Source organism: Megalops cyprinoides, chromosome 2 (assembly GCF_013368585.1).
Source record: "Megalops cyprinoides isolate fMegCyp1 chromosome 2, fMegCyp1.pri, whole genome shotgun sequence".
Lineage (NCBI taxonomy): Eukaryota > Metazoa > Chordata > Actinopteri > Elopiformes > Megalopidae > Megalops > Megalops cyprinoides.
In genome coordinates, this window is record NC_050584.1 from 24,942,311 (window position 1) to 24,957,199 (window position 14,889).

Genomic DNA, 14,889 nt, shown 5'->3' on the forward strand with positions numbered 1-14,889 from the left:
TTTGTGTAACCTTGCGTATATGCCTCTAACTTCTAGCATGAGTCGTATAAATTGTATTCCGGAACATACAAATGGGACAGTAACACAAATCAGAAAGTTGAGACATTTTTCATACTCTGTACTGGTTCCAAACAAAATAAGAAAGAAACAACTTTATTTTCATTTTTAGATCGGTGGCAAAAACGTATCTTATTTTATCAAAACTTATTCTTATTTGCGCTTCAAGCAAGAAAATGGCAGGAAAAGATATTCAGACAGTGGGAACGAGCCCGTAGTTTATTTTTCTTAGAATAAAAAATAGATTCTGATTGGTCCAAACACTGACGAAGACACCGCCCAATGGAAACGCAAAGCAACCCACCGCTTTACCTCTGGAGACAGGAACGAAAGTACAGCTATGCAGCTTGCTCTCGCCATCTAGACTGTCACGAATATCCTCCAATCGCGATATTACATTTACACATTTTTTTGGTAATTCAAGCCAATCGTAATTCACCACCGTTGTGAATGGACGGAGAATGAGAGCACGGGAAGCATCAACATACAGCTTCAGCTAACGTTAGAATTGTGTTGATTTTTGTACATGTAGTAGTATCGTTTATATTATTTTTGAAGTCAGTTGTTTTCCACGAAATATTTTATTTAAAAAGTGTCTTTTGTTTTAAGTTTTAAGTGTTTGTTTTAAATATTGCTTATATACACGTTATACGAGCCACTTAGCATTGAACGGTAAGCGATGTGTTTAGCTAGCTAGCTGGCTGGAAATAAATAAATGTACTTCGCAAGCCAGAGATGCTGAAATGGCTAGCTAATATTTTTTCATACACAGTATATAGATAACGTGAGCTAAAATATTAAATCTGGCTTCTCAAGCAGCTTGACTTAATGTTAACGTATCTTACTACAGTGTTAGCTAGGAATACCTTGTATGCTTGCTGTATCCTAGCAAACGTTGTTTAGTGGCTAACCCAAAAGTCTTGCCGAGGGTTAAATAGCAAGCAGGCAAGTTAACTGGGTGTCGTCTTGACTGTTTAATGTAGTCCAGCTAGTTAACAAGACCAGCGAAACAAACTAGCGACCAGCGAAATAAGTTACTGAAAATCAGGGTCAGTAACTGGCCAACTGATAGCTAGTCAGACGAGATAGCTAGTCAAAGGTGCTGTTCTGACGCCTAGCCATATCGTTCTGTGTGAAATCGTGAAGCTTTTCATTTAGCCAGCCAGTTAGCCGAGTTAGCTACACAGGAACTCTGCCGTCTCTTTTCTTGTCAGTGTAAAGTAACGTTATAAAACAACGTTAGTGTAGATCAGACGCTGTTTACAGCTTTTCAGCTAACTTCTGCTGGACAGTCCGCGTATACTGTACTGTAGCGTGGGGAGTATGGATTCTCAGGACAGCATTAGGTAATTTTGCTAGCTGTACCTCAACTCAGTCTTCACGGTAGCCTGATGGTGACCTTTTGTTAGATTTTGTTAGACACTAGGAGCGTTAATAACTGTTATTTAGAAAACTATCGCAGTGAATCGTGTATCTGGTCAGTGTGTTTTTTTTTATGCAGTTTTTCGTCCTTCCATTCATATATAAATTAACGTAAAGCTCATTTTTCCCGTACGCAGCGATGGGGGAGGTTGAACTGTCCTGCCTGGCATACGTGAAGATGTACCTCCACGCCTGTCTGTTTCCGCGCTGCAGCGTGAACGGCGTGCTTCTGTCCTCCACCCCAGCAGGGGGGGCTGTATGTGTGACGGACTGCGTGCCTCTGCTCCACTCACACTTGTCCCTGGCTCCCATCACACAGCTGGCGCTCACACAGGTAAGCATGTCCACCTAGCTAGTTATGTGCACTTGTTATGATTGCGCTTCTTGGATGCATTTATACAGTAGCTCTTATATAGACCAGTATAGCCAGTCCCAGATATGGAGTTCAATCAGAAATCGGTGAAGCATAAAAACTGCAGAACAGCTAAACAGATCTGGTTGTGATGCTACTACAGCTTTTGCAGATTAGCTGATTTTTTTCTGCTGCGTGCAGATTTAATATTGAGAACCTCTGTTCAGCATCAGATCAACTTTGTCGGCCAAGTCTTCACCTGCCATGGTGCTTGTAAACCCACTCCCTCCTGCTCCAGGAGTCTGCTAAACCTACACTGTTCGGTTTCTTTATGAAATGGCAGCTCCATTCTGTGTCAGTTGGGCTTTAACTGATAGGCGGCTGATCCAGTGTGTACTTCCATGTTGCAGGTAGATGTGTGGTGTGCGCAGACACAGCAGAGGATCGTGGGATACTACCAAGCCAATGCCAGTGTGTCAGACAGCAGGTGATTCTTTGGTTGACATGCTTGTTTTCACCCCCTGTCTGCTGGTGCGCTGTCTATTGCACAATTTCTGTGGAAATGTGTATTAAACAAACTCATGTACACCAGTTTATTCATCTCCCCTCTCCCTTCCTCTGTCTGTCTGTCTCTCTCTCTCTCTTTCTCTCTCTCATCCCTTGTCAGCCCCACTCCCTGCGCCTTGAAGATTGCAGACAAAATCGCGGAGCAGTGCAGCAATGCTGTGATGCTTATGGTAAGACACAGATTTTGCTTGTTGCCGGGTTGAATATCACCTTTGTAGTGTTTCAAGGGAATTTGATTTTGTGGTCTTGGTTTGTGTGGAGCACTAATCAAGAAACATCACCGCACAAATCGCCGGGGACCTAGCACGGGCTTTGTGACATCGACGGGGCCCTTTCTGAACAAAGGTGTCGGAAACCTCTGCTGTAGATGGTGCCTGCCCTTTCGTTCCTTCGTGGGCCCACTTGTGGCGCTTATGTCATGTTGAGGATGCCACACATATTGTGTTTCTCTGGTTGCTTTCAGATCGACGGCTCAAAGATGTCAGCGGGGTACAGGGTTCCCCCCATAGTAATGTATGAGCGCAAGGATTCGAGGTGGACCCTCAAAGACAAGCACACGTGAGTACAGGTGCCAGTGTGTTTGGCATGATCAGCCTGGCCTTGCTACTTCCTCTTTCTTTGTCACACCCAGTCATTTGCTTTCACTCTGTTAGCAATACAGTCCAGTAGCATCCAGCCAATGAGTGTCTATATACTGTTAACCGAGGCTAACCACACTGTATTGTTAGCCTGCTGATTTGTCCAGACAGCAAGTGCTTGCTCTGGATTGACCCCTCTTGCAGTGCTTAAACATGGACCAGTTGACCAGTGTTCAGATGGTATTACATTTTCACTAGAGTGTAAAAGGAAAGCTCCATTGAAAACAAAAAATTCTAAATTCAGTGTGTTGTACGATGAGTGCTTACATGCTCAGTTGGGCATACTGACCTACATCCTTTATGGCCAGAATCCCATTTCCTTCTCCAGCTGAAGAGGCAAGCCTGCCTCGCAGCCACCTAGAAGCTTTCATTACAGTAAATGCAGCAATACAATACAGCGCCTCAAAAAGCTGCATTTTACTACGGCGTCAGCTTTACACTACGTTACATTACATTACATAACATTCCTGTAGCAGTTGCTCTTATTCAGAGCGATTTCTAAATTAATGTAATATAGGACATGTAATGCAGAGGGCATTTTAAAACAGTTTTTTGAGCCACTGTATTGTATCTCCTCTGGCTACTGAAAGACTCCCAAGAGTCATGCAGGAGAGCTCTATGAGTGCATCATTCTGTGGTATATGCATGGTGACCTTTCTGCTGTTTAGAAATAAAGTATAAGGCTAGAAAAAATAGCTGAATTCGATCATTGGCTGATGACTCGCAGATGAAGGCCTGGCTCTTTGAATTGTTCTAACCCTATGGTACACAGTTCAAAATGCTCAATCATGCTTACTACATATGAAATGTATTCACTTTAATTTTTTTGACTGGTGTCCTCGTTTGATACACTATTGCAGTATCTAGGCAGTGTCTTCCAGTCTACACTGAATGTTGCTTCTCTGTTGCAATGCACTGTTACTGTACATGGTTCAGTACATTGGTAAGCATGGATTTTCAGTAAGAGTTGTTCTCTTAGGATAATGTTGCATCAGTGGGAGGAGACTCGAGCAATAGCCAATCAACTGCTGGACTCCGGAGATCACACCTTACTAGTGGATTTTGACAGCCATCTGGATGACATCACAAGGGACTGGACCAATCAGAAACTCAACGCCAAGATTGCAGAGCTTGCCTCACCAGTCAATGGCAATGTTTAAATAAATGTGCTACTTTACTAATTAGTTGTTTGAATTGAGAATGACGAATAAACTATGATATTTAACGTGTTTGAGGTTTTGAAATGATACCTAAAAGCATTCACACCACCCACAGTACACACCACAGACATCGATTGGTTCATTTTGAAACTATGACATTTATTTGGAAAGTGCAGTGTTAATATTGATAGATAGAATAAACATATAGAGACGGTGGATAAATAACACAAATATTTACAGTTGAAGAGATCTGCATGTGCATTTTCCTTCAGCTTGGTCCTCTTCAGTCCAAAGGCAGATGTGTCCTCTGTATTAAACCTGCAGGTATGACTAATCTTGGAACAGTCTTCATTACAGACTGGGTCGTGAGAATCTATTCTGGTGTCTAAAACTGAGAAATCGTCTGTACGTGTGTCTATAAATCAGCATTTTTTTGTATGTACAGTATATTTAGTAACTGCACTAAAGAGAGAAATATGGAAACATGGAAACACTGATTTACATTTACATTACAAACAGCACTTCAGAGGACCTGCAATACAGTTGTCATTTTGTTGCTACTGGCAGCAGCATCAGAATGAGGGAATTTGGGTAGAAATATGGAGGGGGCTGCTACTCGGAGTGGTGCAGAGATTGACGTTTTGCCACCTGTTGCCCGGGGTAATATTCCTTTCACTGCTTCAGGGGGGCCTGGGGAAGTTTACCACGGGCAATCACAAGGAGCTGGGAGGGCTTCAGATGGTGCCTGACATTTGTGTCACGTGTACTTTCTCTTGAGGTCAAAGTTTGAGGACAGTCACCAACACGGTAACGTGTTCAAGTGTGTCCTGGCTCTTACCGGGTGGTGAAACTTGCTGTTCACGAGGGTAATGGCACCGACACCAAACCGACTGTGGTTACTATAATCGTCAATCATTATGTCTGTCATTGAATTTATGGCTCTCTAAACCAGTTAAACTAGATGCATTTCCCTGCTGTGAGCATAGCTCGGCGTTATGTCATCACAACTTGGGTGGGGGGTCTCCAGATGGCATCAGGGAATTGTGGGGGATGTCTGTGCCCCTGCAGTGTGTGGTGTGGGGTGTTACGTAGTTCTGCTCAGGCTTTTGGACACCACCCTGCGGAGCACTAAAACCGCCCATCTGGCCAGAGGCTGTGCTGATGCCATCTGGGATACCCTCAAGCTCAGCTCCCGTGTCCATGAAAAGGGATTCTTAGGATCCTCCAACGTCTGCCGATTGGTTGGCTAGATTCCGACGAGGTTGAGTGTGACCTCGCTCAGTGGTGATTGGCTGGCCAGGTTCTGGAGGACGGTCATTGTATCCCTGAAAGACTGAATCTCCTGGACTTGCTGGGTAGCCCAGGGCAGGGAGATCTGGCAGGGGGAGAGAGGTGCACACAACAGCTGAAAGTGAGCATTAAGTGAGTGTTAGGATAAACCCAGTGAGATGGGCAGCAGTGTGGCTCAGTAGAAAGGAGCAGCGCTTAAAACCAAAAGGCTGCTGGTTCAATTCCCTGCTAGGGGACTGCTGTTGTACCCCTGGGCAAGGTAACTTAACTCAGAACTGCCTCAGTAAAAATCAAGCTCTATAAATGGATAAAATTGTACCCTACTGTATGTATGCCACTCTGGATAAGAGTGTCTGCCGAATGACAATAATGTAATTTCCTCCCAATCCTTTCACTCAAAAACGATGCAGTGGCAGTGCAATGCATTATTAAATCATTAATAACACAGAACCTCAGTTTTGCCTTTACATGGCATGTCCTTCAAAAGACATAAACGTAAAGGACACAAAAATTATTGTGGCCTTTTGTGAAAACGGAGATTCGAGGTGGACCCTCAAAGAGGAGCACGCAGGAGTGCAGGCGCCAGTGTGTTTGGCATGATCAGCCTGGCCTTGGTACCTCCTCCTTCTTTGTCACACCCAGTCATTTCCTTTCACTGCATCAGCGCTACAGTACTGTAGCATCCAGCCACTTAGTGCCTATATACTGTTAACCTAGGCTAACCTCACTGCAGTGATAGCCTACTGACATGTCCAGTCAGCCAGTTTCAGTTCTGTATTAACCTTTCATGGCAGCGCTTTACACACTGCAGGGTCCAGCTGATCAGTGTTTGGATGATATCAAAGTCTCATTTTAGTGTAAAAGGAACAGAAGAATGGTTCATAGTCAAATCTCCACAATGTAATTGAGGAGGATCACTTGTGTCTGTTAAAGAAATAGAAGGCTGGTTGAAACAGGCATTGAAATCCTCAGGACGTAATTATGTAATACTTTAACATAGGTGGGTTAACATGATAATGTAGTGTCCGACTGACAGGAGTACACAATGCTTTACCTCAGCACTGGGAGAGAGTGAGAGGGAGGAGGGTCACTTGTTTTACACTGATGATACAGTACATGTTGTCTGACTGACTGGACACATAAGGACAGACACAACAGTCTCTGAGTGGGATCATGCAGTGTGTGCAAACTGACTGACCACGTACCACATTACATTACACAGTGACCAGTGAGTGTGAGCCTACTGCCATTCAAGCCCTACCACAAGTTAACTTCTGCAGTCTGACTAGGCAACAGAAGCCAAGTATACTACAATACATCAGTCACTAGAACACAGAATCCAAACTACATTACAATACTACATGTAAAATAAATATCAAATACTAGAGGTAGCAGGCGTTAGGGGGTGGGGACCGAGGTGGAACTTCAAGAGGTGAGTCTTCAGTCTGCATCGGGTAGATGGCCAGTGATTCTGCTGTCCTAACCTCACGTGAATGTTGGTGTCAGTGCGAGGGGGGTGACCTAGTACGAGCACACATCCCGAGGCCCTACCTGTATGGTGATAAGCTTGCTAGCCGGGTCGTCCGTGTCGGTCAGCTCCTCTCCGAAACACAGAGTGACATCACATTTAGGGGGATCGCCCCCACTGCTGCGGAACACATTCAGCTCTGAAATAGAAAAAGATGAATCCTTTACTGGGGTTAACGTTACTTAGACGGCAATACTAATAATACACCATTCTTCATAGAATCATTGGGGTGATCATTACACTGATCACTACATTACATTACTGTCATTTACGGTACTGAACCAGTGACCTTTCGGTTACAAGTGCTGCTCCTTACCACTATGCCAAACTGCTACCTATCAATCAACAGTATCAATCAATAGTGTCCAGTAGCACTGGGGATATTAGCAGTTACAGCAAGCAGGAAAGTTCAGCGTGACTGGTGCATTGACCCGCGAGAGTGCGACCTGCAAACCTCACCCTGCTCGAATGTCTGCCTGTTGAACAGCCGCACGGGGTTGGGGGTGCGCTCCAGCTTGTGAGGGCCCCTCTCAGTGGTGTGTGGCCCTGTCCAGAACACCCGCCCCCAGGAGAAACGCTGTGCCATGATCCCCCCACTGGTGGAGGCCAGTAGCACCCCCTTCTCCATGAAGGGCAGCAGGGTGCTGATCGCCTGCTGGTGGGTGGGGGAAAGGGAGGAGGTGGGCTCTGGGAGGGCGATCCGCTCCACGTCCCCGACAACGAGGGAGGATGGGGGCCGCGGGCTGCACAGGGAGGAGTAGTAGGCAACCCTTACATCCTTGCCGAAAATCTCCTTTCGCAGCACCTCCTGACCCACATACAGCACTGAGATGACGAGGGAGGGGAGTTCTGGAAAACAGAGGAGGGGTGGGGTGTTATTAAATCAAGGCACTGTGGTTAGTACAGTACAGACATCTCGCAGAGACACAATGCTAACAGTAATTTACATTACATTACATTCACTTAGCAGACGCTCATATCTAGATTTACTGACTAATAAGGCTTGTTGCAGCACTAAGAGTCATGCCGTCATTACCTCCAGAAGGAGGGATGGTCTCGATCATGAAGTTCAACTGGATCTCATTGACCGCTAGAGGAAGAGAACGAATTTTAACAGCATGTTAAGAAATCACATGCCATCAGGTCTTATCTCTTCAATGACGCAGAGCTACGGGTGACTTATCAACTACAAAGCGTTAGCGGGCAGGTAACCCGAGGCAGTAGTATTAAAGTTGTCTTTTGAACAAAAAAATGTGAACTCACGGCCTTCGTCCTTCAAAATGACAGTCGACTCACTGACGTCCACCGATCCAATGGTGATTTCCCTCTCTACTTCCAACTGCTGGACAGCCTAAAAATTGCAAGTGTTAACTAGTGTATGACTGGCAGAAAAAGTATAGTACTGGTTTACCTTAGTGATGGTACAGTGACACCTCATAAGCCCCAAAAGGGGTGGTGTTATCATATGCTATCAGCGATGCTACTCCCTGATTTTAACCAATCATACTGCTGGAGTGTGTTAACACCATGCTGTTGTTGTGAGATGCCAAGATTTGATTGGTTTCATGAAAGTATTGACAGCACACGGCAGCTTCATTATTAGTGAAGGTCTCTGAATCACTGCCATTTGCACCCATTCCAATTTATGAATCACTCTACACTCCATCGCTGGATGAAAACCTACCATGCTAATTGGCTCGGGAGTGACAACCTCGTCTTTGCTTTTCTTGATCGCATTCTCTTCCTCGCTGTCGGAGTGGCTCCTTTGACGTTTCCTCTTCCCAGCCTTCTCTCCATCCTTCTTTCCAGCTAAAACCAGTCCTGTGGGTGGGAGAGCAACACACAATAAGGTAATATAATGGAGCCCACATTGACGTGTTCAGTGTGGATTATACTATATAGTGAACTCCACCCCAATAAGCATTCATTGACTGCTTTCTCCGGGTACGGCTAACAAAATTCCTCTGACACGGCCCACGAAGGATGGGACTGGTCCACCCGTGACGCAAGAAACAAGGTGTAATCTCTCTGACAATAAAGCATCTTAAATACTTTCAGTGGCAACGCCAAGATACCAACATCCACCCTTGAGAAGCACTGCCCTCCAGCCTCCCAGAAACTGTGTGCACCAAGTGTGCTACTCTTACTACTTCTGAGAACAAAGTGCTAATAACGTGCAATAATAAGTGCTAATAATATAATGCTCTTGGGTTTAAGTAATTAATCAATTGAAATAGCTTTCAATTTCAAAAATGGCTTCTTCTTGAAAGAGAATTTCTTTTGATACTATAAACCAAAATCCAAACTGAGTGTGTTGTAAAACAATGTCACAGCAGGTGTACTTTTAGAAAAGAACATCAAGAGAACAAGAGAACTAGAAATACTGTATGTTCAATCTTCCTTACTGGATCCAGAACTATTCATCAGGTCGAAGTAATGAAAAACTTTTTATACTTGCCAAAAAATGCCAAGACTACTTACTAGTTATCTATAATCTAAGACTACTCTTAGTTATGTATAGGCTCACATCAGCACCAAGACACTGTAATTATGTAATTATGCCAGATTGCGTGTGTGTGTGCATGTGTGTGACTCCATTTATGTTTTTCTCTGTGGTAATGCGTCTGCTCTTGTGCTTCTGTTTGTGTGTGTGTGTGTGTGTGTGTGTGTATGCATGTACAGGTGTCTATTTTTGTTTTGTGTGTGTGTGTGTGTGTGTGTGTATGTGTGTGGGTGAATGTTGCGTATTGGGGAGATCACTGATTTGGAACAAGTTCCTGCTTGCCAATCCTGACCTCTGAGGCCAAGTTCCACCCCTCACAAGTGTACCTCCTGTACGGAGCAGCCCTGTGAAAACATGGCCCTACTCCATCTCATCATTCCACTTTGGTCTCCCAAGGGACCCTGTTCCCTCCCTATTCAACCATGGAATTTCCCTTCTCCCTCCACTTCCTCTTTGGAGTGGTTTGTCTTCATTTCCTGGTGTGTTTCAGCACAAACAAGACGGCCTTTCAGCCTGCCTTGCCGATCAATGGCTCGGACAAGCCTCTGGTCCTCTTCCTCTCTCCCTATTTCTACGGTGTTTTGTTGGGGAGTACGTGAGGACACAATGCTCTGAACAGTGTCACAGTGTGCATCACACATGCGCGCGCATACACACACACACACACACACACACACACACACGCGTGGCAGTTTATGAGTATGTGAAAAATACATATGTCTAATACATAACAATTCATAGACTTTATAAACTGATCATGGGTTAGAGTGTATGTCTGCATGTGTGCGTGTGTGTGTATGCTTGTGTCTGACGGAGGGGAGTCTAGGTGCACATATTTGCATGTGTGTGGAAATGCAGCACTTATCTCTCCCATCTGAATGTGACATGCAATAAACACGCGCAGCTTTTGCACTGCGAATGCACGACTGCAGCCCGTGCTGTCCCGGGTGCCGCTATCTCCCTTCTGACTCTGTCTTTTAAGGTAAATGATTGATCTTTGGCATCTCACTGAACTCCCCGAGTTCAGGAATGCCGTCTGTGCTGCTGAGACCACGCCTTGTGTTCAGTGAACTTTAACACTCCAGCTCCTCACCTGTTCCTGCTACATGCAACAGTTACACAACTAACGTAACACCTGTTTCTCATGCTGACTTTGCAAGCCGAAGACGGGGGTTGCGAGTTCAACTCCAATGATGTGCTTCATCTGTCATAGCCCCACCTCTACAAACTGGTGAGAGAAGACAGTGTGTGAGCAGCCAAGCGGGAGAGTTTTGACACATGTCTGGCAGTGTCTTGTTGTGTTTAGGGAAACAAGCTCACGCCCACAGGGTTGGAGATTCAACTCAAGGATGGGGCTGTGCTGTTGTTTCCCTGACCAAAGCAAAGGTGTGTGTTTATGTGTGTGTGGCTGCAGTGTAGCATACTGGTAAGGAGCAGAGCTTGTGCCCGAAAGGTTACTGGTTCAATTCCCAACTATGGCACGGCTGCTGTACCTTTGGGCCAAGGACCCTAACCCACAACTGCCTCAGCAAATATCCAGCTGTATAAATGGATAACATGTAAAAACTGCAACCTTTGCAAGTCTCTCTGGACAAGAGCATCTGCTAAATGACAAAAACTTAATGTGTTTGCACCGCATGATGGACTGCATTTATATAGTGCTTATCTACTCATTTGAGTACTCAAAGCACTTTACAGTTATATGCCTCACATCTACCTACCAGAGGCAGAGGCTGCTATACAGGCTTACCAACTGGCCAAGGACACTTCAACACTCTGCCAGGATGAGCCAGATTCAAACCAGGGACCTTCCAATCCCCAGTCAACTGCTCTACCTCCTGAGCCACTGTCGCCCCTGATGATCACATGCAGCGTTGACGGTTTTTTCTGTCTTACCCTGCTCGGCCAGCGGGACCAGCCGATACACCTTGTACGGCTCGGAGATGTCCAGCTGCGACCTCTCGATGACCTCGCAGAACTCCGGGCTCTTGTTGAGGGCACACCGCAGCCGGGTCTTCCAGGAGGCGGGGTCAGAGCGCCCACCCTCGGACAGCTTCCCCTTGAACACCGCCCATGCCTGTCCGTGGGAGGGGGAAGGGAGCAGGGGGGGGCAATACAGTGCTACAGTGAAATTTAGCTGTTCCCTCAACACAGCAACATTTCTTTCGACCACAAACGCGGGGCTGCACTGGAGTCACGCATGTAAAAATCAAACGGGGACACGGACCTTGAAAATGGCGGCATCCTCGTCGCTGCGGAAATCCTGCTTGCCGGCGTGCTTCCAGGGGATGCGGAACATGGTCCTGGCCGAATCATCCCACATCAGTCCCGGGTACCGCCCGCTGTTCACCTGAGAGGTGAGCAAAGTGTCAAAGCCAGGCCTGGGTTCTCGAAAGTGACTCCTGGCAGTTCGTTACGCAACCTGTCCTGAAGTACTGAGATAAAATGTTTTCTTTACTAATAGACGGACTGAGAGAGACAGACAGTAGGAGACCTACATTCTTTTACAGAGTAATAAATATTTCGAAGCAAACATTCGTTAAAGAGGTCATAACTGTCCTCCCCTATATGCATACATTTCTCTAACATTGAATATATCCCTGCATTCCTATATACAGCATACATACTCTCTTCAACTCTGCTTAGAAGTACTTACACTTAATGTATTACATTACTGTTATTTTAGCAGACACTGTTACCCAGAGCCACTTCAGAAACCCCCAACCTAAAGGACTGTGACTTCAAGCTTAAAGGACTGCAACTGGCCATGCCTGTGGTGAGCTACAATTTTACATATTGTCCAGTTATACAGCTGGATATTTTACTAAGGCAATTGTGGTTTAAGTACCTTGCCCAAGGGTACAACAGCAATGTCCCAGCAGGGCATTAAACTGACGACCTTTTGGTTACGAGTCCTGCTCCTTACCACTGCTCCACACTGCCTCCCCTTAAAACTTAATATTTAATACTGTTTCCAGAATTGCTATTACAACACTGCTTTTGTTTGTCCTTCCCATAAAGCACATCTGAACTGAACTGAATAGAAAGAGAGAGTGAGAGGAAGAAGGAATACCAAATACTGTGTCAGTCACCACAGCCTAGCCATTGATAAAGGCAGCCAGGGGAAAATCTGGCCAGCCAAAGAGGACAGAATCTGTGATCGTTGCACCACAGGGGAGGCTAGGATAGAAACAAACCTCTACACTAGACTCTACTATATGCTCATAAGGAAGCGCTATGGCAAAATAAATTGACTATTTTCTTCCCTGAATGCACAGAAGTGACTGAGACAGAAAACAGGTAGTTCACACTGGAGAGGAACACATGCCCCCTGGCAGCGGGCCAATATTGTGCCACCTTTTATACAGCCTGAGGGAGCAGCAGTGAGCACTCTGCATATGAGAACTATCCTACAATAGCTCAGTTTTAGCCGCACTGCTTTTAACATTTGTCTTTCACAGTGTAATCCTTTTGAGTTAGTATGCATGTGAGGGAGGGAAGGAGAAAGGGGATCCTGTTCAGAGTTAAACTTGTTTATCATTTCCGTTAAGTGACTATTTATTGTGCTTGAATGCACATGCATTTTTGTTATGCCATTAAAGTTTAAAGTTTACTGAATTTGACCACTGACCACTCACATTTGCTACTGCACTGTACTGTACACACTGATAATGAACTGGTATATGATAACAATACACAAAGTAGGTTATTGACAATGCACTACTGCACTAGGAGCTGGCAAACAGTATGGCCTACTTCACACACACTCACCTGTTCTACCATCCAGGTACGCAATCTACGAGTGGAGCGAACTCTTCCTGGTGTTGCCATTGCTGCACTAAAAAAAAAAAACCCACAAACAAACAAAACCAGAAGCTTATAGATAGAAGAAAGCATCAATACACAATTTAGCGAAACAATAACCTATATCCACAAAGAAGAACTTCAAATAATGCATTTAGGACAGAATTAAGACAGTTGCCATATACAAATGCATGTCTCGATGCGTCTGAAATCAAACCCATCTACAAACTAGTCTAGTTAAAGCCTTTAACCCATGAGCCAATACTACCATTAGACAAGCTGTTAACAAACCACTGCTAATCAACATAAAGTACATTATAACACCGACCCTGAAACTATTATTTGTGGATACAGAGACAAACTGTATACTACATTCTGAGAAATACTCCTAATTAAAATAAAACAACATACTACACCGCGATTAATATAACTGTTCCCGAAATCCAAAAAAGAATGAATTAGCCGTCCAACACATAGCCGCATGCGAGAGCCTAAGGGACACCTAGTGGACGATCTGTACTGACAGCGATCTGTATCTGTATTAACAGTTTACACAATAAACGAAATTCATTAAATAAAACAATGAGTAAATTATTTGGTACCCAAAGTACCAGGCTTCTGTCATTGTTCTTACCATTATTATTATTATTATTACTATTATTATTATTACTGTATAATTTAGCCAGCATGATCGCCATAATAACGCGTATTTACGTTCGACCCAGTAAGAGAGCCAGACAGCGTGGGGGTGGTGGTGGGGGTGGGCTATCTGTCACAGAATATTTCCGACCATCTAATTATGATACCTAGAAAGCTAAAGTCATATAGCCTCGATTGAACATCATTTGATTTCAACATCAAAATCATGTTAACACTCAATGTTCTGAACTCGCGCAGTGCGTGAAAAATAAGTATAACAACTTCAATGCACAAATGAACAGCTGACATGAACTATTTCCAGCTAGCCAGTAAACTAGCAATCTAAGCCATCGATGTAGTGGAAAGTACCGACATAGACAATAGATTAAATATGAACAGAACACAATGAACAACATATTCCCTGTACATATCCGACCAGCTATACAGAAAGCATGCACGTAGACAAAGTTTTAACACAAAGTTTATTAAATTTATTATTACGCTAAGTTGGTCGACAAGCTAAAGGAATTGACTAATTATTTCTACGCTTTTTTGCAATGATTTTTGATCGACTCTTGCTTACCTTATTATTTGCGTCTGCCCTTTAGTGAAATTTTCATAGTACTGCGACTGGTTTATTCTTACTGGTCTCTGTGTCCCTCTCAGTATGAAATCGCTGATCACCCCTCCTCGCAGCCTAGTCGCTCCTTTTCCCAGAAATCACGTGACCTCGCAGAAGCGATTCGGCGGCGCTTTTCCTTGTTTACCAGTCCGGCCACCAGAGGTCGCCATTTCAAAGATCAAAGCAATGCCGCTTACTAGAGTCATAAACGCTCCTGTTCTCTCTACTCTTGAACTGATGAGTATGCAGTGCTGTTTTGATTTTTTTTCGGTCATAATTTCAGCATTATTTATAGCTTGGGACGCAC

At 44.6% G+C, this 14,889-nt stretch overlaps 2 protein-coding genes across 2 annotated transcripts; one reads left to right on the forward strand and one right to left on the reverse strand.

Annotated features, from left to right (window-relative positions):
- The first annotated feature begins 518 nt into the window (after positions 1-518).
- Positions 519-4,201, forward strand: emc9 (ER membrane protein complex subunit 9). Its single transcript, XM_036522352.1, has 6 exons — positions 519-729; positions 1,617-1,813; positions 2,242-2,318; positions 2,499-2,568; positions 2,862-2,956; positions 4,016-4,201. The coding sequence occupies exons 2-6, from the start codon at positions 1,619-1,621 to the stop codon at positions 4,194-4,196; spliced, it is 618 nt and encodes a 205-aa protein (XP_036378245.1). The 5' UTR covers positions 519-729; positions 1,617-1,618; the 3' UTR covers positions 4,197-4,201.
- Positions 4,202-4,374: 173 nt separating this feature from the next.
- Positions 4,375-14,646, reverse strand: irf9 (interferon regulatory factor 9). Its single transcript, XM_036521127.1, has 10 exons — positions 14,544-14,646; positions 13,289-13,355; positions 11,745-11,867; positions 11,414-11,594; positions 8,699-8,835; positions 8,278-8,365; positions 8,051-8,104; positions 7,474-7,863; positions 7,038-7,153; positions 4,375-5,571 (listed from the first exon to the last, which is right to left on the reverse strand). The coding sequence occupies exons 2-10, from the start codon at positions 13,346-13,348 to the stop codon at positions 5,443-5,445; spliced, it is 1,278 nt and encodes a 425-aa protein (XP_036377020.1). The 5' UTR covers positions 13,349-13,355; positions 14,544-14,646; the 3' UTR covers positions 4,375-5,442.
- Positions 14,647-14,889: the final 243 nt, after the last annotated feature.

Coding starts and splice junctions, on each gene's coding strand:
- emc9 (XM_036522352.1), top strand. CDS start 1,619: ATGGGGGAGGTTGAACTGTCCTGCCTGGCATACGTGAAGATGTACCTC. Junction 2,319..2,498: donor GCCAGTGTGTCAGACAGCAG/GTGATTCTTTGG, acceptor ATCCCTTGTCAG/CCCCACTCCCTGCGCCTTGA. Junction 2,957..4,015: donor ACCCTCAAAGACAAGCACAC/GTGAGTACAGGT, acceptor TTGTTCTCTTAG/GATAATGTTGCATCAGTGGG.
- irf9 (XM_036521127.1), bottom strand. CDS start 13,348: ATGGCAACACCAGGAAGAGTTCGCTCCACTCGTAGATTGCGTACCTGG. Junction 8,366..8,698: donor CTCCCGAGCCAATTAGCATG/GTAGGTTTTCAT, acceptor TGCAATTTTTAG/GCTGTCCAGCAGTTGGAAGT. Junction 7,864..8,050: donor GACCATCCCTCCTTCTGGAG/GTAATGACGGCA, acceptor TCTGTTTTCCAG/AACTCCCCTCCCTCGTCATC.